The 22,188-nt window shown below is 45.0% G+C and overlaps 2 protein-coding genes across 3 annotated transcripts in view; both read right to left on the bottom strand.

The window, feature by feature from the left end:
* Window positions 1-12,047, bottom strand: part of HBS1 (translation elongation factor EF-1alpha (GTPase) HBS1) — a 40,463-nt gene extending 28,416 nt beyond the window's left edge. The window contains exons 1-6 of one of the 2 annotated variants that reach the window (XM_075669011.1): window positions 11,774-12,047; window positions 11,108-11,176; window positions 10,430-10,585; window positions 7,590-7,718; window positions 4,760-4,801; window positions 1,131-2,558 (exon numbers count right to left, since the gene is read on the bottom strand). In XM_075669011.1, coding sequence (XP_075525126.1) covers window positions 1,131-2,558; window positions 4,760-4,801; window positions 7,590-7,718; window positions 10,430-10,585; window positions 11,108-11,176; window positions 11,774-11,816 — 1,867 coding nt within the window. In that variant the 5' untranslated portion in view covers window positions 11,817-12,047. The remainder of the gene's footprint in view (window positions 1-1,130; window positions 2,559-4,759; window positions 4,802-7,589; window positions 7,719-10,429; window positions 10,586-11,107; window positions 11,177-11,773) is intronic. The other variant, XM_075669013.1, reaches the window with a different exon arrangement.
* Window positions 12,048-13,217: 1,170 nt separating this feature from the next.
* Window positions 13,218-22,175, bottom strand: LOC142557295 (coiled-coil domain-containing protein 25). Its single transcript, XM_075669021.1, has 8 exons — window positions 22,024-22,175; window positions 21,719-21,766; window positions 21,522-21,613; window positions 18,185-18,260; window positions 16,994-17,097; window positions 16,094-16,296; window positions 15,075-15,120; window positions 13,218-13,309 (listed from the first exon to the last, which is right to left on the bottom strand). The coding sequence occupies exons 1-8, from the start codon at window positions 22,046-22,048 to the stop codon at window positions 13,277-13,279; spliced, it is 627 nt and encodes a 208-aa protein (XP_075525136.1). The 5' UTR covers window positions 22,049-22,175; the 3' UTR covers window positions 13,218-13,276.
* Between the last annotated feature and the right edge of the window lie 13 nt (window positions 22,176-22,188).

The raw sequence follows: 22,188 nt of genomic DNA, 5'->3' as shown, positions 1-22,188 counted from the left end.
GTCAAGTCAAAGCATTAGAAGCTGTGTGCCCACTAAGCCTATTATTAAATCTAAATTTGAATGGTCTAACATCCTGAAACTGCCCAAGAGTCATGGTGGATGCCTTAGTGAAGGGCTCCAAATTCCATTTTGGCCACCTGCATTCCTTTAACGTGCACCTAAAGCACAGGACGCAAGTCGTTTTTCATTCTGCCACCACCAGAATACAACCACCGCAACCAGGAACTGAACTTGTAACTGCACTCAACAGCCCAATGCCTCAACCACTGATGCTTACTCTACCTAGGTCATTGATTAGAACCACCAGATTAACTCACACAAGATGCTCTATAGCCTCAACATGGAATCTTGTAAACGGATTCCAAGTAACATATTTCTTATCTTATCTGCATGATCGCGCAGCCCGACCATCTGGCGTGGCAGGTTGGTCACTTTCTACTTATGCCAGTGCCTCTGGTGCCACCTTATGTCCCTATACGTAACTTTCGGGGAATTTTCGTGACGAAATGAAAAGCACTGAAGGACCCTGCTACTGGCATACTTAAAGAAAGGAATGTTATAAAGTACATGACACCTTTTCTTTTCTTTTCAATTGTTCCACAGCAACAAAATTTAATGTTCCCATATATGTCCTTCACAATTTCTTTATTACTCATACAATCTAGTTATGCCAAGGTTATGCCAAAGCCTGGACAGATAACTCGCACATGCTACTGCAATTTTCAAAGAATTAAAAAAAAGATATGTGGTTATAACGTTCTACATATAACCACATACAACAGTGCTTAAATATTTACGAGGCGGCTCAGCATGACTGCCAATGCAAAGAAAAGCTTGTTTTACGTATAGCACAGCGCAGTGCGGCTTCACAGCAAAGTGGAGTGCACTTACATGCAAATGTTGCCTCCAGGCACTGCTTCACAGCAGTATACAATTTCTTGCACCTGATGCAACTTCTCTAGAATATCCAAGCTTCTGCTACATTATGAAACTGAATCTAAAGGCAAGATTCTCATATTATTATTTATATTTTCTACATTATCCTTGATTTTATGCACCTGCACGCACATGCAAACAGTTCTCGCATCTGAAAAAGCATGCAAGGAACAAACTAACAGCAGAGCCTGTACCTGATGCCTCCACTGCTCGCTTCCGACACGCGCGCACAATGTCGTCTGGCGACGGCACACCGAAACCAAACGCCGCTGTCTTCAATTTTTCCCCAGGCCTTGGCTCCAGCAGACCAAGTTTCCTCAACCAACTCGTGAGATCAAAGACGGACTTCTGTCGCCGGACAAAATGGAAGTACACAAGCACTTTGCCAAAGAGGGACACTTCTTTCACTGCCACGGCCGCCGCACTGTGCAGAGGACTCGGCTCGGGGCTCTCTCCGTTGTTGCCATACGGGCAGTTCTCTTGTCCGGCGGCCACTGGGCCTCCCGTGGCACCTTTCAGAATATCATCAAGCTTGAGGGCTCCACTTTCAGCAGCTGAATCAGGGGTATGCTCCCTGTTCAGGCCAAGTATCTCGCCAAGGTTGAGCAAAGCGGGCTGCTTTGAGTCCGACTTCTGCGGAGACTTCCCTGGGCCCTTGTCGTCACTGGAAGCCACAGACAAAATATCTGCGATGGGCAGCAGTGCCAGATCATCATCCTGTGCTTTTAAGTCACTTGTGCCACCAATGTCACTTCTCAACGACATGAGGAAGTCGTCAAAGTCCGTCTTGGGCGCACCTTTGCCACCTTGCTCTGGAGCCGCAGAGTCTGCACCGATTCCCAGAAGTGCGTCTAAGCCATCTCCTACCAGGTCTTTCGTAGGTTTGCCTAAAGATAGTGCTTCGTGACTGGCTCTCGCAGAAGTAGTACAGCCTCCGTCTCTTGAAGTGTCTGTCGAGGTGGTGGCACTGGGCTTGTAGCTCGAGACCATGCCTAACAGTACATCCAGTTCATCGGGCACTCCACCTGATGCTTGTACCGTAGGTTTTCGTTGCGAAGTAACACTCGGTGCATTTTCTTCTTGCAGCAGTGTTTCGAGAAAGTCATCAACAGCGTCTGTATCACAACCTTGAGGGTTAGGACTGCGATTGTAAGTAGCGCTTGAAGCATGTGTGAGTGATGTTGAAGGTACTGTTTCACAGTCAAGATGAGCAAGCACGGGCAATGCACCGTCACAACCACTAATACTGTGCGCAGCTTTCGATAAGCTGTCTGTCCTACGAGTTTCCCCAGACCAACTTGATTTGAGCAAATCACCCAGTTTTAATTCACAACCTAAAGTTTCAGCTGTACACATGGAAGGAGAAGAAGAAAGCGCAAAATTTGAAGGTGCTGCCGACTCTGTCCCTGTGGTCGGCAGCTCCACCCACCCTACGGCAGCTCTAACCCCGTGTTCGCCACCATCTAACCTCCGCATGCTATCACTTCGCGGTTTTGACGGCACGTCAAAGTGCGCAACAACGGTCCTCAAGTTAAGCGGGACCATCGCCGACGCCCCACCACCATCAAACACAGTGTCGGACGGCGAAACGACACAAGAGTCGTCGTCATCGCTGTCCGATTCTTACCTTGCGAGCGGCACGTTGAAATGATGGAAAGTGATGAGCAAGCACGGTGATGATGAGGTGCGGTGACGAGAGGGCATGCCAGTAGCGTTTATGCGAAAAAAAAAAGCAAATAGGCGGGAGAGAGGGGAGAGAAGGAGAAAAGGGGGAGGGAGGGAAAGAAGGATGAAGCCAGACAGCAGAGAAAGGAAGAAGAATGAAAGCCTAGAGTTAGTTTCCGAATGCTGCAAAACACAAAAGCAGTGGCCGCTAGACTTCGGACTGTTCTCCGGTCCGCGGCACATTAGATCTTAAATCAAAAATGATTTTAAACATTCATTTTTGATCTTCGAGTCATGGTGCTGAAAACTTGCAGGTATGTGTTAATTTTATGTGCAAGTTTATTTAAAATATGTACATTAATTTATGCAAGCTTTCTCTACTAGATCACCTGGAGAAATATGTGAAAAATCAGTTCCTCAGATTGTGCTAATAAGGTATCAATGGCTTGCGCGTGATTCAAGGAATTGAATAAGGTCAACCTTATTTCTCTGTCTACCGAGAACGAGAGTTGCTAGACTGCCGAAAAAGAAACACTATTGAGAGTGCCAACTTCAAAAGTCTCGTAGCTCTTGTTCTAGGATAGAAATGAGATAAACAAATACGAACCTCACATTCTAAATTAAGTGTATAAATTTGCATATATCCACAAGTTTTCACCACTATAATTCGAAGAATAATGGTTTTAAAATTTCTCTGGTTAAACTCAACCCCTAATCCCAGTGCTCGCAAACGAATCTCAACACAAAGCTCCTCCTCAGCTCAAATGGGTGCAAGGCAACACTGAACTTGACTGAACACTTGACTGAAGTGGTGCAGTCACTGCCATTCCTAGCTCGGACCCCAGTGGTTCGCAAGCATTGAACACTCCCCCAAGTCCACGTAAAGGTGTTGGACATGAGACATGTTTCTCGAACAATTCGCCAAGAAACGTTACTGCAGCCCGTCATCTATAGGCGTCAGTCAAGAGACCGCACTGTCCTCCAATCGATGGAGCTAGGATTTGAATCAAGACCCGTTTGCGAATATGGGAGCACAGCATGCTGTCCTTTGCAAGCCCTCCAGCCTTGATTTAGACTATGCTGCTGAAACATTGCATGCATGTCTGCATCTCTTACTGCCATGCACAGGGCATTCTAACTATGCAGGCTTCACCCAGTTCAAGAGAAAAGTGCACTGCAACACGGTGGGAAGAGGAGGGAGAAGAGGGAGGAGAACATTTACGAGAACCTTTACGATCGCGAGCTTGCCAGAAGGTAATGCAAATGTTCCACTGCTTTGCTGAGGGTTACGAATGCAAGCCACTCAAGCTTCAACGAAGCCAACATTATATATGCAAGAGGCCCCACCCACGCCTATTTCGACTGCTTGCCTGTGGTATGCCCAGCCTTGGCTGGTTCTCAACCGCACGCAAACATGGCCATGCTCGCTCTCACTTCTGCAAGAGCAGGTCCGTGCCACATTACGCAGGCAGCATGCTGTCATACCTTCGGCCATTAAACTGATGCTTCTGCTTCAAAACAAGCAACGTAATCCAGTGTCATGACACTGCTTGTATAATGCTTCATTCTCGTGCTAATGGGCAGAACCTCTCCGAAGCTTTCTGGTCAACGTGCAGGGAAGCCTGTGGGCAGTGTTTGCAAAACTGAAACTGCTGCTTCCTTCACAACCATTGGGGCCTGCCAGTCCCCATATTATAGATGCCACGAAAGTAATTATCCCCATAATCCTATCCCCTCGTCTCACGAATTCGCAAAGGGTCAGTCGGACACCTCAATCATAAATCATTTTGATATTTGCAGTACCGTCCTCTTTTGTCATTAAAATGCAAATGGACAGCAAGACACTTTAGTCTTGAAATATTTGAATAAGGCAAAGCACGTTCAGAGTGCATTCAAGGCAGCCTGCGGTAACCAGCGCACCCTTTCAATGGACAACTCAGAGCAGAATCGCCCAATTGATCCTACGCGAGTCTCACAAGAGAGTTCTCAATATTACAGGATGGCTACTTAGCACCACCCTGCAATAATCCTTTAACCTGTAGCCATATAAAGCACATATATCGGCAGTGCACCACTCAAAGAAAACAATGCAGGTAACAGCATTTCTGCATGCACCGAAATGCACGCACACGTGAGCATTACACTTGTGGAAACATACCTCTTTTCCGGGGCTCTCGCTGCGGCTTTGGCTTGTCCGTTTCTGTTTCAGGAAAAAGAACAGAAGCCAGCTTTGAAAGTGAGTAATGTTAAAAAGGTAAAAGTGTCAAGCAGCCAAAAGTGGCACGGTGTTACAAAGGAAACCACCCATGTTCAGTGTCCCCGTGTGTAGTAGTGTGCTGCTTGTGTCATCCTCGACAGCCCGGTTTCAGTCTACCTATCGCCACTTTTTTTTTTTTTGTGACAGCGTGCCTTTTGGCATACAGGAATATTTAAACATGTGGATACACGCCGGATTCTCAGAGGAAGTCCAGCAATGTCCGGTGGTGAGGCCCCAAGATCCAACTGTCTACATCTGCATCATGAACTAAGGCACACTGGGCCAGGCCAAGATTGGTGGCGACTGCCTAATGTTAGCAGCAGGTGAGATTGACAATGTGCATGTTGTATGCAAATTAGTCCCTTCATTAAAAGGCCTGGTTTTGAGCCACCACACAGTGTTTCGTGCTGTCGATTTCGTCTGGCCCCACTATGCAATCTGCTAGACTCCTGGTTGACTCAGACAGCATAGCAACCACACCGGAAAGCCTCAGGTCCCTAGCTTGAACCCCGGACCACGACAAATTTTCATTCAATCGTGAGAGGTTTTATTTTTTGTTTTTTTTCCCTGAGAAACTTAGGTGGGTTTCCTTTGAGGTTGCTGGATGAGGCTACTGTGTTGTTTGAGGCTACTGTAGGATGGATGCCAATTTTCCCTTTCACAAACCTTGCTCCACATTGAACATTTCTGCATAACTGATTTGCCATAATTAGTGTGTTGGCTACAATGGCACTTTTGAGCTCCCTGATTTTTTCCAGGTTTTCCCTGACTGTCTTTATAAAAATTCTCAGTTGGTCTACGACTGAATAGGTACAGCTGCAAGAAAATAAGTATGGTGGTTTATAGCTTGCCAAGTGGCTATGCGAAACCCATAATGGTCAACAAATGCTACCAGTAAGCTACAAGTCTAGTGGTACGCACTGTGTATTTGAATTTATCAGGTGCTTTCTGATACCATTCCAACCACCTGGCCAGGCTCACACTCAAAGAAACAGCAAAAAAACTCTAACATTTGTTTATTGCATCAGTTCAATGGAGAAGTTTGCCTCCCTTTGACATGCCACTAGCTTTGCCGTAACCATTGCACGCAACAACTTCCCTGGATTGAGAAATTCTGTGACACTTCCAGGTTTTCCAATTCACCGATGACATACCTCATTCAGTAGTGATCCTTCTACAACAAAGGCTGCAACTGAGCATATACCAACAAGTAACACCAAATTGGAATGAAAGCCTGGTGTAATTGGCTTTTCAAGCTATACTCACTGAGGTGTCTAGGCCTCACAGGCGTGCCACTTCGTGGTAAGCTTTGTACAAAACTATGTCTAGACACACTGTACATTTCCCCTGCATTCAGAATTAAGCCACAACCACGTGTCATCTGCAGCTATGTATGACCGAAAGAAGACAATGCAAATGCCTCAGTCAAGGGAATACTCACGCCATCTGTCCCAGAGAGAAGGAAACACACGTCAACTGCCTGGCCCCAAAATTCCCACACTATGCGAAGCCAGCGGTTAAAAATATGTTCTACACCCACTACCTTTGCCATGAGCAACACTGGCTGGCGCCATCGGGGTTCATCTTGTACACACATACAAAAAAGTCCAGCAGAACCCACCTAACAATGACTGTCGACGCTAATGCAATTCGCACTCAAACGATGTAGCAACACACCGTACTGCAACAAGTTTTCTTTCCTTGCACTTTTATTTCCCTTTAACTTACTATTTCTATATTTCAATTAAATGTGACAATATCTCCTATGCTTTCTCTTGCTTCATTGTTTGTTTTTTCAGATGGTTGCGACTAAGCAAAAACATTTACCCTCTTGTATTCCTTATTTTTATTCTTCTTGCTCGTGCTAGATGAATTGGAAAAGCATTGTCACCCACCTGGAGGCATGTGCCACCACTGTTCCTTCTTTTAAAAAAATTTTGACTTTGTCCTTTCTTTTTTTCCCACCAACAAATGTGTACTTCTGGTTCACCCTGAACAAAACAAGTATACTGGGCGAGTGGGTAAATGAAATGAGTGCCTTGCTTGCACCACCAAAATGCCGCATGCCACGTATTATTATGTCGCAATTATAAATCTTGAATGCATTGGTCTCCGAAAAGTAAAGCTGATGGCAACCATAAGCACGTAGTGTATTCTGCATCAATGTTCAAGCTTAAAGGCCAACTAGAATGAAAATTCAGTTTGCCTAAATCGGTTATAAGTGGTTAGTATATACCACGTGTCCCATGTAACTTGTGTTGAAATTTTAAAACATATTATTACGATATCATTGAGCGATGCTGAAGGGACAAGCCGCTGCGAGAACGACGATGAAGTGGGTCTGTGCCTTTGGCGCGAGCGAGTGTGGGACTGGCGATCTGGCTCCAGTGTGAATAACCTGTCCTGTATATAGCCTCTTTAATCTGTGTCTTTCCACACATAACAATATAAGTGCCACATAGCTGGATAAGATCAAGACAATGTTGTTTTCCATCGCTTGGAGCAAGTCCAAATATTCTTTGTATTTCGCATAAGTACGTAATTAGTTATTGTGAATAATTCAGTTACTCAGATATTTTATTCAGAGCAAAAGCGTAATGAGAAAATTGTAGACCATCATGAAAAATTCTCAATTTTTTCCAAGTCTGAAATAAAGCCCACGAAATATGAAAATGTTCCACACGGTTAATCACACCGGTAGCAGCCATGCAACCAGCGAAAGTCAGCTGACCTTGCAGAAGACGGTCAAGAGCCACTTCTGCATTGAAGTCTCCCTCAAGCGCCACTCGACGAAGCGTAGCCTCTGGGATCGAGTCGCCCACCACATTCTGCATCTTCTCAATACACTCGTAAAGCCTCACTGGAAAGAAAACAGCGCCGAGAAGTTATTATACAAAGCCCATTGTGAACTGTGGCAGGCAGGACAGCATGATGCAAACTTCATGGGAAACTACGCCTCAAGACGCGGGAACAGGCATGACAGACAAGTTCTTCGTTCCCAGATACTTCCCCTTACAAACCCTGGTTACCTTAGATAACCATAACATTACAACTTTTTTTACATGCACCAATGGCAAACCCAAAAGGGGTACTCTGGCCGCATTGCCCAAGATATGCCAGCACTGACAAAACTGAGTCTGTAATGAGCCTCACACCCCTTCACCCCAACCTCACACCCTTGCCTCATCATTCTCTTTGTGTTGCAATGAGGGCTCCAACCCCCTTTAGGCAGCCCTGGATCTGCCCCTGATTTGCACCAAAGTCTCTTTTCTTCTCAGTCATCAATATGCACTCTTTTTTAGTCTTAGTGCACTTAATTCCTCACAGCCAGAACACAGCATCTCGGCCCACACAAATGTTATTAGAACACTTTTCTGCTAGCTCTAAAACAGGTGTTGAGTGTCCGGCACCTGAACATAATTGTCGTGTGGAAAATGCTCAAAAAGGAAAGAGAAATCATCAGAAGCAGCACGAATGTGCGAAAGCTGCAAGGGTACTCACTGTTTGAGAAAACAAAAACAAGTCTGTCAGAATTCCACAATGACTGCAGGAGACAATTAAATTTGAACCTCGATATACTGAACACATATGTCCCAAAGTAAACCTAAACTATTTCTCGCCTGTACCAATATGCAACAAATATATGCTTATATTATGCTGAATCGTTATTCGTTATGAATATAACAAAGGTATTTTCACGTCGGATGCAAAGCTGTTATAAGAATCGCTCATACAGCATGGTGCCTAACATGTGTAAACCACTCCTTAGTTCCTAAAAAAAACTAATTTTATTCAGTGGTGCTAGCCTAAGTTTAGCCTAAGTTAGCATCATCCCTTTGACTGACATTGAATTTGCTGCGGGACATTTATCAGCATTTTGGCTGGCACTTAAAGCATTAACAGGGCAATGTAACCTACTGGCTAAAAGAAAACCAGGTTCATTACAGAATGTAGCCAAAGGAGTGAAAGCACGAAGAAAATTTAATACTAGATTTCCCTACATATTTTGAAAGTGAATGCATTTGAAGTGGACAAGTTAGAATTTCAAAATAAAGACAGCTAAGGCCGAAGCCAGCCATGAACATGCGAGGTCGTACTCTCACAAGCAAAACCAACGGACTTTACATAAAACCCTCACTGTTGCTAATAAGCAACATGTCTAATTCTCCCTATTGAATTGTCAGTTTCTTTGAGCAAATGAAACGAGCAATCGATCAAAAGCTTAAAAAAAATTGACTACTTTCATTAAGTATCTATGGTGTCAACACCTCAATAGCTACTAGGTGCAGTGTTATTGCAATTGCAAGACCTATTCGACTGAAATATTAAAATTCAGGCCAGCAGAAAAGTAAATAAGTAAGTAATACCACAAGAAAGAGACAACCAGAGGACTTATTTTCACCAACATTGTAGTTTTCATTAGCAATGTGCAACTTATGGCAACAGCATGTCGTTCTTAGGCCTAATTTAACGTCTGTAACAAACAAATATGCCAGTGCAAAAAAATAAAATGAAGAAGAAGAAATACTATATTTTTTTCACCTACAAGTAATCTGTTTACATCTTGTCAAACTGGATGAAGAAAAAAAAAAGTGTCTCTTCACCGCCACGGGTCGGCCACTATTAGGGTGACAGGCCCTTGGTCTGGTGAGGACCGTTACTTTAGCACAGGCTACCAATGCATTGGGCAATGTTGATGTTCCAACGCACCGTTTGCCATGCAGTTATGAGCTAAACGAAACAGAAGAAAAACCCACACCAGATTCGGGAGTTCAAAATTGACAACACAGTCTTGGGATTTGAACCCACGACCTTTGGGTCATGAATACACAGCTTTAACCAACTCAGCTACAGGAACACAGTTATGTGAAGCAATAAAGTGTGGTTTTCTTTTGGCAAAAGCAAATGCCTCCCCTCTGCAGATGACATCCAATTCATGTACTTTCCTGTCTGATTGCCTCGCGTCTGAAATTCGCATGGCTTTGATATCCTCGTCAGCTATGGTGCCATTGTGATGCCATGTGTGTTGGATCTGCATTTTATTTATTTATTTATTTATTTATTTAAGCACAGCTTAGTGCTGACTACTCCTAATTACTCCTCCCCAATTGCACACCCCTTTCCCATTCTTAGGTGCAATCACAGGCTTTTTTTTTTTTCATTATATTGATACAGCATCATAAGAATGTAACATACTCCTCTAGTGGAGCTTTTAAGTATACAACTTAAGTATAAGTTTTAAGTCACAGCTTTTAAGTATAAACACTTAACAAAAAAAATTTCAGCCTTGCATGTACTGCCTTCCAACATAACATGCTCTTGGAACATGAAAGATGTATTAAAACCATAACTCAGCCAGCCATACTGTCAAGCTCACAGCAATGACAATCAGTGTGCAGTGCCAAAATTACGTCGATGTGACACGAACTGCAGCCAGTTGAAACGAAAGTATGCGCATCACTTAGCCCTAAATTGACGCGTTTCATTCTGTGAGCACTGTACATGCACATTACATGAATAAGCAGCAGCAATGTTTCTGTAGGAGACTTTTTCAACAAACTGCATGCCCACCTTCGTCTACGGGGCTGAGTTCGGGTTCCCGAGGGCCGGCCTTGTGGGCTCCATCCTCTTCTTCATCGTCCTCCTCATTTTCCTCTTGGAGGACTTCAGGAGACAGGAATGACGACATGGAATGAAGCTTGTCCCTGTTGTACAGGAACTGCTCCTCTGTTAGATAAACAGACACGTTAGCTACGGCAATATGTGCAGCAGTGTTTTTGGCAAAGGAGCTCAATGCAAAACAACCCGCTCGTGGAAAAGGTTTGCAGGCACAGAAACAGGCAGTTCACAAAGTGGCTGATTGCATAACAGGTGCAAATTACCCACCAAATGGCCTATCAAATCACCTGGGCTAGAACCACAACAGCAAACAGTGACCACACGTTTACAGATACGCACATCCCAGATAGAAGGGATGTTCTGGCAACCTGCTCCATACATTTATTTATGCTTTTGAAAACGTTGTCACCCGTTTTCAGTCCCACATTAAAGCTTGAACATAGGCGTACATATAGATGCCCACAAGTCCACGGGCAGTTCAGAAGACTGTAATGTAAGCAAATGAAAGTCGAGTTCTTGTTCACAATTAATTAAGTCTAGAACACGTCTCTGTAAACTGGAAGTTTCGAACGCTGGAGGCGTGTAAGCGTACGCAAACACACTCCGTGATCAACGAAGAATTGTAATGACCTGTGGTTGGAGATATGCACGAGTCTTCTTCCTGGGACCTGCCGTAGACATCGTAGTAACCTTCGTAGTCTGCGAAGAAACAAAACAAAAAATGTGATGTTTTTGCGCTGCCGCACTATAAGTGCATATATACGCTGGCGGAGTTAGCAATCAAAGTAAGGTACGAAACCGAGATAGAAAGTAAATATAAAAGCGTGATCTCGGTAACGATAATAAGGGCCGTGGCGCAGGTCTGGGTAGACTTAAAAGAAGAAAAAAATCAGTATTCAGTTTGGAAGCTGGTCACCTACAGTACACGCGAATGAACTCAGCGCTATGGCAGTTGTGACGTACACTGCAGACCGACGATGCAGTGTTGACTAATGGTCGATGGAAAAAAGCGTAGGAAGTTTCTGTGTACGCTTGAGAAAGAAATACAGTCCGGGTAACGGCAACTCAGTCAGCGTTTACGTTGCAAAAGCGATATGCGCGCGATCGGTGCGAAGCCGTGCTCGAAGCTGCTTTCGAACGAGCGGAGAATGGACCTGTTGCGCATACCCCACGGGCCAAAGCAGTAAGGTCCAATACAATGTGGAAAGCTGTAGCGCATCGAAAGCGACGCTGGGGGAGCGAGCTGTCACGACAGAGTTTGACGCGAAAAGCTTTGCTTGCAGAACGAGCATTTACCGTCATCATAATTCATAGTCCGGACATTTCGGTGCCGAGACATCTTGCGGCGCTGTCGCCCGCCTTCGCGTGGGGCAGTTCGCTAAAAGAGCAGGCGGTGGTCCTTTGCACGCGCAGTTTCACATCCCTGAGTGACTGACGCTTGTGCGGCTTCGAACACGGCGTCAAACAAGCGTGCCATACCTCGGTGGTTCAACAACACACACACACAAGCTCAGCAGACCGCACACAACGCACGCTCGGCAGGTCCAAAAATGGCGAAGGGGCGCATTGTTGCTTGACAACTACGAGTCTCGGCTTTCTACTGTTTCTACGAGTTGCTTTCGTTTTCACTTCGAGGAGGCGGTGGTCGAGGGATTTGCTCCGGAGACACGAATAACCGCGCAATGTTAAAGCTTCTCGTTGCTGAACTTGACTATCTTGAAATATGTATATATTGGAAGAAATGTATTGCTTGTTTGTTTTGATATGCACCAAAATAGAGCAATGAATAAGAATGCCATCACAGGAGGCGTTGGCAGAGAATACAGCAATACATGTTAAACAGATCTTCTTGATTGACACAGTGCAATATATATAATCCAGCGCTTTACAAAGCATCACTCGCCCTGTAGGAGCTAAGGCAACTATGTCAAAAGACAGCTTGAAAAGTGTTCTTAAACTACGATTGCACTGATTATATGTATAATTATGCAGATTAATTCAAAAGAAGTTTACAAAGCATATAGCACGCACATACAAAGGAACTCCTCCACGACAGAGCATGTGCATTCTTTAGAGGAATATTTGTTGATACTGTGCCCTGTACGTAGAACAAACAAAATGTAGGTATATTTTTTTTTTCTTTATTCAGGTGGTAGCCATAAGATAAAGTAATAAACTGTCAAATAAACACTTTCTGGCCCTGTGTGATGCTGGTCACAGGTGCTAAAATTACTTTACTAAATTATTTGGTTAACCAGCAGGTACAGAACATCACATGCACAATAACTTGAGTCCCGTGACACAGCCAACAAAATATTAGACATAGGCACAGGGGCCAGGCACTAAGGAAACATGCAAAGGTATATGGTTGTTTGTCCCCACAGACAGGTGACAGCATCTGTGAAGATCCTGAAGTGTCCTAACACAAGCTTGCTCCACTTAAAAAAGACTGTGGATTAGGAAATTGGTAGAGGACAATCCACGCTTAAAGGGGACACATGAGTGAAAATAAAGGAAACAAAGCAGTAACACTCCTTCAACTTTATTAAAAAGCAGCGTCTTCTAAAGAGTGCCAAGCAAGCACTTATCTGAGTATACAAGTACAGCCTGCAAGGCATCACATCTCAGCTGCAATGAACGATTAAGTACAAACTGCATGTTGCCTTTAAAGACGCACCATACTGCATATCCTGCTTTTCTCTATGCAAAGTGTCACAAAGCAGCAGCAGAGTAGACAGCAAACTGATAAAAGTCTATATTTATTGTACATTTATTACACAGGCCAATGCTGACAAGACATCACATGAAGTCATCCGAGTCATAGCCATCCTCCTGCAAAAAAAAGAAAAAGAAAGAAGCAAAAGTAAAGTGAATAACTGTACAAAAAGCGATGCCGAAAGGCTGGGTGCTTAAACACAAAGCATAACATTGTATGTAGTATCTTTTGCACTTGCATTCTATATTTAACTTTTGAAGCGTTTTCCGTACCTGCCCATCTGTGAACTTACAGCTAGGACTGAAAGGCAACAGTGTTCTTGTACTGTTGTATTTGTACAGTATATAGTACAAAGTTGTATTGTATGTTATGTAAAATTTGGGCGAGTTGGCAGATAGGCTTTTCTCTGCACGGCAAAGAGTTAACGCCATGCAGAAAGCCAAGGTTTCAAAGCCGCCGTTCCCCACGCTAGTGAAAACGCTTACATGTGGTGTCATTTGCAGACACAATGATCACGTAGTAAGTAGTTGTGGTCACTACCGCTCACGTCCACAGTCTTGGCCACCAGTGGTGCTGGCTAACACTCCCATGGTCAAGCCTTGCAGAAATGCATAAGTACCCAAGAATGCAGACGTGGGAAGTGTAGCAGCCAACTAACCTAAATTGGTAAAAGCATCGCACATGTAATGTGCGAGATGTGCCTTAGGTCCCAACCTGTGGCAACTTATCTTTTCACCCACTTTCGTTTCCTTTACCTCATTATTTCTAAATTTTAGTTACAGTAAACATAACGCTTAACTTCCTCTATGCTTTTTCTGGCTTCATTGTTACTTCCTTTGGCTGTGATTAAAAATATCTAACCCGTTGGATCCCCTTATTAGTCTTGCTCATGCAGTAAGTGATATCATTCCACAGCGCAGCAATATCAAAAAGGAACACCAGGTTTGTGTTCAATGCTCTCAATTTTTCTTGCACTAAAAATTGGAAACGTACTTCAACGCAGATTCTTCACCCCGAGAATTTATGTCGCAGGTAGTAGCAGAAAGTGAAACTTGCACATACACGACTGCAGGAATTATTGTTCACAATGATGCAGGGGTTTAATACCCCATAACTACACAAAGTTGGTTACGAGGCACAGAGTTGTGGGCGGCCGGATTTCTAAGGTCAGCTTCGCCGCAGAACATCCGTGTTATGCTGCAACACACACCAATGCCGTGAAGGCAGTTTCGGTTTCGTATCCGATTGCACGAACAAGCACTTTTTAGGCCAATTTTCTTTTTTTTTAACGAAAACAAAGAAAAGGTGCGTGTTATAATCTGGATAAATATCACAACCAGACATTGTGAGCTACAGTTATGGCCTGAATATCTTCTTAGGGCAAGCCAAAAATAGGCATTTTCGACAGGAGGTGATGTATGTTCAACGCATTCATTGTCCTCTATGCTCCGCCTAGACAGACATTTTACATACGAGCCACTCCGCCAACAGGTCACTATAGGGGTCAGACACGTGCATGCTGACAGGTCAAGTTCGAATTATCCACCGCAGGCCACTTTCAGGATCAAAATGACGAAACTTTGGGCCCACAGAAATTCATGGGCCCCAAATAGAACTTTTGGTAGGGATCGAATTAACCCAAGCCAATTAACAGAAGCCAACTGTATATCTCGCTTTTTGATGTTGACATATTCAACTGTTGTGTTTGCTGTTTAATCTTTCACATTTAATTCCCAATTCCTTTACAATGTATTACACTTCTGCTTCATCTCGATTTTCCTGTTTCCATTTTTGTTTTCCAGTTTTTACATCACTCGAGCGCCCACGATGACCAATACACCGAACTGTTCATGGGCATTTTCAGATATTAATGAATGATACCTTGTTTGATTTCATGTTTTCTCCTTTCATCAATGTGTCGTAGCTCCTGCAAAGAGACAAAAGAGTAAAACAAACTTCACAACTTATTCCTTTCAAACAGTAATGAAGCACTTATGCTTGCTTTAATAACCTGAAGCATAGTTTACCAAAGACACACGAGCAAACGAGCCAAGAACCACTGCTCAGAATGTTAAAAATTTCTGCAGATCTGCGCAATCTTTCACACCTTGCCCATCCCTTCCTTTTCGTACTTCTTCCACTGCACTCTGACTTGTTCCCAAGATAAGTTGGTGTCGCTGCTATGGGTGAGACTGAATATTTGACTGGTCAGAAAGTTATGCTCTAGATAATGTGTAAACGACTGCTTTTACGTTCTTCTGAAATCAGTTCTACCTTAATTTAGGACAGACACAAATGAAAAGAATGGCAGACTTGGGTGGCAGAGGTAATTAGCGCCATCCACCAAGCTGGCGGGAAAGCAAGTTCGCTTTCCTTCACGCCCCCCCCCCCCCCCGCCCCTCAAAACTGCGCTCCCCTCATCCTGCCTCTCAACTCCGTCCCCTTAGAGGGCCTCTGTGCACACCCGCCTTTGCACCAGCCCGAAGCCAGCTTAGCCCACTCCCTGAAGTTTAGTTTTTTGCCATTATCGGGAAGGCGAGCGTTGGCCTGCGCGGGTAGTTTCGTGGTCCTCGCTCGCTGTGGCGCTTGTGCGCCACAGTATCTCACGACTCGCACTGTTTGTGCATTGTACAATGGTGCACAGATACTTCAAAAACAAGTCCTTCCTTTAATTCGAACAAATTTTTGGGTCCCTTCGGGTTCAAATGATCGAGATTCGACTGTGTGTGTGTGTGTGTGTACAAATATACATACTTTCTTTTTTTTTGTGCACGTATGCCCACTCCTCTTTGTAATGCCCGAGACTTACAGTACTTAAATAAATGAACAAAATAAATAATTAAATATGCAAGATGAAACCCAAGGATTCTTCCCCAGTTATCCTTTTTTTTTGTCCTCACTTGAGCTTGGCCTGTTCCTCCTTCTCCTTCTGCTCCTGCTTCTCTCGCTCTTTTTGCTCGCGAAGGATCTGCTTCTTGTCCTCGCGCTCCTTGTGGTCCCGCTCCTCCCGCTCCGCGCGCAGGTCCGGCTGCCGTTCCTCCTTGGTCTTCATCAGCCGGTTGACAATCTCATTAATGCGCTTCTCCACCCGGATTGTCCGTACCTGCAGGAATGATGTCACAGTGTTTGCACCACTCTCGCATCTCGAAAAAAACAGTGCGAACAGACGACACACAATGCCGTGAGAATGTCTGTACCATGTCTTTACCATGTCTTTATCTGCTACAAGAAATTGTCTTATATTTGATGTTGTAGACATAGAACACTTACTTCTGGGCACACAGAAACTGACAAACATAAGTGCCGATTCAGCACTTCCGTTTGCTCGTTTCCACGATCGTCTGTGCGAAGCGCAGAGTCTTCATCAGTAAGCGGGCAGCGTTGTGCTCCACTTGTTGGAGCCACGAAGAGTTTCAAGTCGAGATCCGTTTGTGAATACAGGCGGTAATCCCTTATGTAATGCCTCAAAACTAGGAACATTAGAAGTATTATTAATAAGTAAAACATTTGTAGTGCAATAAGCACTGGGCAGAGAAATTTTGACATCTGTGATTATTCTGCTATTTTCCCTTTAACCCTTCCCTTTTTGGCACAATATATACACCGAGAAACGTCAGTGTAATGAACCAAGCTACAACAAATTAGTGGACATAACAAAATAAATGTTAAAATCTTCACATCAACATCTGCATATAAGGAATACATGCTTATAAACGCTATTAGATCATCATGCACATCATCATGCCTACAATCCATCATAACAAGATGCCAAAGAACAAACAAAGGATGTCAGTCCTCACCTCCTTTTGCTTGTGGAAGCCAACCTGGCCAACTTCCATTCCTTGTGTCTTCTTCAGATTGCCCCACATGGTGTAGACGACATCGATACAGTTCATCTTGTTGCCTGGACAGGGGAACAGTTCACACTGAACATCACAGGTAATGCTTGAACCAGTGTAGCACGCTACTTACACATGAAGGAACAGTATTTCAATCGTTTGCGCGCATAAAACTAGACAGTTCTGTCCACAGCCCGATTGCATTTGAACTTGTAAAGCCTCTCTCACACAAGAATGTTTCCTCATTAGCAGACAATCAGAATCCAGCAAATGACGAATGCGACTGGAGTGATAACATGATCAGCAATCATGGACGGCCGTTATGTAAAAAGAGGTTTTGTAGATATGGGGCCAGGTGAGTTACTCTTCTTTCAGTTTTTCACGGACCTGATATTAGATCACAGCCAAAGTCCAAACTCCACACCTTGGCCTCCTTAAGAGATATCCACACAATGCTGTTATGTGTTATTACACATGTGTACAGTGCATCACAAAAGTGCAAAGGCCATAGCTCTCATACCTGGAGCATGCCAGCTCTCTACACACTACTGGTTCAGTATCAGAAGCTCACCTGCAGCTCTGATCCTGCTGCTAGCAGAGTCTGCTGACCATAGCTTTTACTTTTGTGCAGTGGTTCAACAGCAGAGCACTCCTTGGTGTTACAATGTTGTCTGCACTGTCCTTACTCTCAATGCATTTGCCAATGATATGCTTGTGAGGTAACATGCATAAGAACAGTGCCTGCTCACAGATCTTTTTAGTTTAGCCAACCAGCATGTGACAGTATCTCCAGGCACAGCTGTGACAGAATGTGGGTTCCGGAGCACCAATGGAGAAAAACAATTTATCAAACATCCATGGTCCTAACTTTTTCAAACCCGGCCTGACTGACATGTCAGTAGCACATATAATTAAATTATCTGTGCAGGTGAATCACAAGAAGCACCTGAAACATAATTTTACCCTGCTGTTGAGACAACTTTAGTTTAACGTGAGACCTTGCTGCCAGCGTTAACAAAGCGGCCTGTAAATGAAACAAACGGTAACCAAAGCTCGCGAGAAACATGAATGCAAAATGAACCTCAGTTAAGGTTGAACAGAAATTGCCGCAGCCACTTGCGGCGAGGAAAGTTGACGAGATGTTCACAACACCTTGAATGCTGTTTGCCTTCACGAGTTGTGCACAGTCCTCGAGTACGCTCGATGGCACATCATCCAGTGTTTGGTTCTGCCAGAAAAAAAAAAAGCATATTACACTGTTAATGACACTACACTAGCAGTCTTGTATGTACAGGCTCGTCCACTCTTAGGGTGAACACGGCTCACCGTGGCCGCGCTCCGCGGGGCGCCAGTGCGTCCGGCGCGGCGGCGCATCGAAGCGAAGCAGCGCAGGCGCACACGGATCCAGGGGAGGTGCTTCGCGTCGTCTGCTACAGCGCTGGAGCGCGCCGCATCTTGCTTTGCTGTACACTTCGCTAGACCCAGGTGACTGAGTGCCCGAGGCGGCATTGCGGGAAGGTGCACTTTACTAACTTTAGCATTTTCCAGCTGGTTCCGTCTACAGCTTGTGAACAGCCTGCTTAATCAACATACATAAACAGAAGCAAGCTTCTCACCACATAAGTCACTTAGCGTGTTTTTCATATGTGATGAGGGTAAAAATAGTAATTTTTTCGCGCTCTTTATTAGGCTGGGGCCCTCTTATTTTCCTCTCACAGCACTTGGTGTAGTGCATACCGAGAAACCTATTAGGCGTGCTCTTGGTCGTAGTCATCATGTGATGATCCTAGCGCGCCGTTTCGCGCATGTCTTGATGCTAGAACTAATGTGCTTAATTGACTTAAGAAAACGACAGAAACCCGCTAAAAATTTCGCAGAAAGTTAGAGAGCGATTGTGCAATCACGCATCATCATGTTTGCCATGGATTTTACCATTAAGGAGGGCAATACTATTACTTCGACAACAACTAAGAAGTGATATCCGCTGCTTCGCACTCTCTTATTGACGCGTTAATGTCGCTGGTAGGAGAGCATGGAGCGCTTTACGCGATGTAGGAAAGTGCTCTCCCCGGCATAGCAACTGATTTGGCGGCAATTTTACTCCCCCTTTTCATCTTTCTGCATCCTATAAAAAAAACTAAATTAATTTTTGCTGTCACAGCTTGTGTAAAATCACCGAAGCGATGCCGGTCCTCTGACGGCTACCTGATGCGAGATGTCGCATTCTCATTTTGAAGAATCGCCGGTCAATTATTTGATTACATTGATTAGGTGAAGTAAAACATATGGCGCCGACGTTTTTTTTGTTGTTGTTGTTTTTTCTCCTTGGAATCAATGCACGCCGCATGCGAATGCTGTTTCCGTTCGTTTCGAATAGGTAATTAAAGTGGAAAATCTATAATATACATGTCTGTTTTCTAGTTTAAATTACATCTTGCCGGGTAATTAAGTCGTTATTCGCTTCTATTTCATTTCAGTACTTCCTCAGAATGGGCCATATGCATATTCTCACTAGCATATAATAATTTGCTAATTGTGCGGTATACGTCCCGAAGCGACACATGGAGTTACGCCATAGATGTGGGCATCGGATAAATTTGGAGATTAGGAGGAATTTCTTTTTTTTTTTTTTAGGGGGTAGGCGGGGGTGGGCTGGGCTGAGTGGGTAAAACCCAAATATGAATACGGCGCAGGAACCCTTGCCGCGGACAAGCGATGCTGTTGCCGTCGTGGGGAAGTGGCCGGTCCGTGTGTTGGACGAAGGCGGCCACGACATTTAAACCGACGGTCATGAAGCCGGCATGGTGTCGTCTGCCCACAGCATGCCGGTGGTCGGCCAACGGACTCGCCATTTGTAAAAGCTAAGCCCGGCCCAAGCCAGATTGCTGTGTTAAGGCCAGTCTACTTTTTAACTGACCATGGGCGTCAGCCCGATCAACCGCTGAGCCCCCCCCCCCCCCCACCTTTTTTTTGCGTAGGTCATGCTACCCCATCCTAGCTTAATATGATGATGCGGTGCAGCCAACGACTACTCAACTGAGTGACTGGCCACTCAGGAGTTACAGATTGTGGGATGACTCGCCAAATCGAAAGACACCAGAGGTGGTTCCATTAAACGCATTTCCGTCGACTTGCATGATGAATTGCATTTTGTTCGGTTGCTGGTTGCCATGGCACTTCGGCGATAAAAACGCTGTAAAAGTGCAGGATAATTTCATTTCCCCGGTGCGCTTTGGAAACTAGCCATGTCGCGGGCACTGGAAAAAGAAAGACGACGCATTGTAGATCTGTGTCTACAAAACTATTCTCAACGCGTTATATCGGAGATGACAAAAAGGCCACTGAAAACTGTAAATAGAATCGTCCAGGCTTACAAGAAGGGCGGAAGAATTGCGGATGCTCCCCGTAAAGCCCGGCAAAGAGTTACCATTGTTGCGGCGGCTGCTGCAAACCCGACCTCCACCGTTCGAGAAATTAAGAACAGCCTCAGGCTGGGTGACGTCCCTGACACGACTATCAAGCGTCGCCTCTAGGCCCCAGCCTAATTAAGAACGCGAAAAACAATGACTGTATTTTTAGCCTCATCACTTATAAAAAACATGCTAACTGGTTTATGTGGTGAGATGCTTGTTTCTGTTTATGTATATTGACTAAGCAGGCTGTTCACAAGCTGTAGACGGAACCAGCTGGAAAATGCTCCACTTAGTGAAGTACGCCTTCCCGCAATGCCGCCTCGGTCACTCAGTCACCTGGGTCTAGCGAAGTTTACAGCAAAGCAAGATGCGGCGCGCTCCAGCGCTGTAGCAGACGACGCGAAGCACCTCCCCTGGATCCGTGTGCGCCTGCGCCGCTTCGCTTCGATGCGCCGCCGCGCCGGACGCACTGGCGCCCCGCGGAGCGCGGCCACGGTGAGCCGTGTTCACCCTAAGAGTGGACGAGCCTGTACATCTATACCAGCTGCCTTTGTTAGCTCTGTCTCATGGTAAAGAAAGTTGTTACATTTTTGGTAAACTAGTAGTGAGGCAGAGTCTATTCTCCCGGCTGCCGGGAGAAGTTCTTAACAAATTTCTCTCGGCCCTCACCTCCTATTTGGCTCGCGGAAGTTTAGGATAGGTTGGTTAGGTTAGGGCACAACTGCGGGAAGCTTCTCCCGGCAGTTTGTCACGTGACTTGAGAGCGCCAATAGGAGCCGAGTACTGGCAGAAATTCGTTTATAAATGCTCTCGGCTGGCGGGACAAAAGACGCTGCCTAGTAACAACGCACGAAGGATGGTGAAAGACCCGGCTGTGCTTATGCCGTGACCTTCACAGTTGCTTAGTTAGTTACTTCGGATGCTTTCACTGTTCTTCGTGCGCTGTTGCTAGTTTCGATACGTATTTGCGGCAAGAGTTCGCTACTTCGACTGCTGCATCATTTAAGAATTTGTTGTATGCTGTTTTTACGCGCATCTGTTTCGCACAAGTAACGCAGGCACAAGGTTTTACTTACTGGCTGCAACCGAAGGTATACATGGGCTGAAGACACCTTGTCCACGTGGAACCACACGTCTTCGGGCCAGCCCCACTTGATGAGATCTTCGTCTGGGTGCAGAGCAAAACAACGGTAGCGTTCGAACAATCAGAGGTGCGCTGCCACCTTAAGAGAGTGAAGTAAAAAAAAAAAGGCACGCAACACAAGGAACTCACTTTCAAACTTGTCCACTCCCATGAAGATGACAGCCGGTGGTGAAACCACTGCAAGCACGGGAGAGGGAGATTGTAAAATGGCAGTACTTTCTCGGTCAAGTACAACGGCCTAAATAGGTCGGCGAAAATAACAGATGGTTCAATGCAAGTGACACACACAATCCGTACTGAGAAACGTGATCCGCATGCGTGACAGAACACGGAGTGTGGCATCATTCCGACACTCGCTTTTTAGGCATTATAGCCGATCTCGCTCTCTTCACTGCCACTCATGTGGTCCTATACAGAAAGTATAGCACACTCACCTGTGCTTTTGAAGTAGATCACCATATTTTATGCCTTTCCAGGCTTCAGAAGGCCACAGCAATCCCAAAAGCGAAAGACAACTTTCTCACCAAGATATCCAACAAATTGGATTTCGTCGACTCGGCTAGTTACTCTTGGCAGTGGAACAATCCTACCTGCGGCTC

The sequence above is a fragment of the Dermacentor variabilis genome, chromosome 9 (genome assembly GCF_050947875.1).
Source record: "Dermacentor variabilis isolate Ectoservices chromosome 9, ASM5094787v1, whole genome shotgun sequence".
NCBI classification, from domain to species: domain Eukaryota; kingdom Metazoa; phylum Arthropoda; class Arachnida; order Ixodida; family Ixodidae; genus Dermacentor; species Dermacentor variabilis.
Note: the sequence above shows the minus strand (reverse complement) of the source record. Positions and strands in the feature narration are given on the sequence as shown.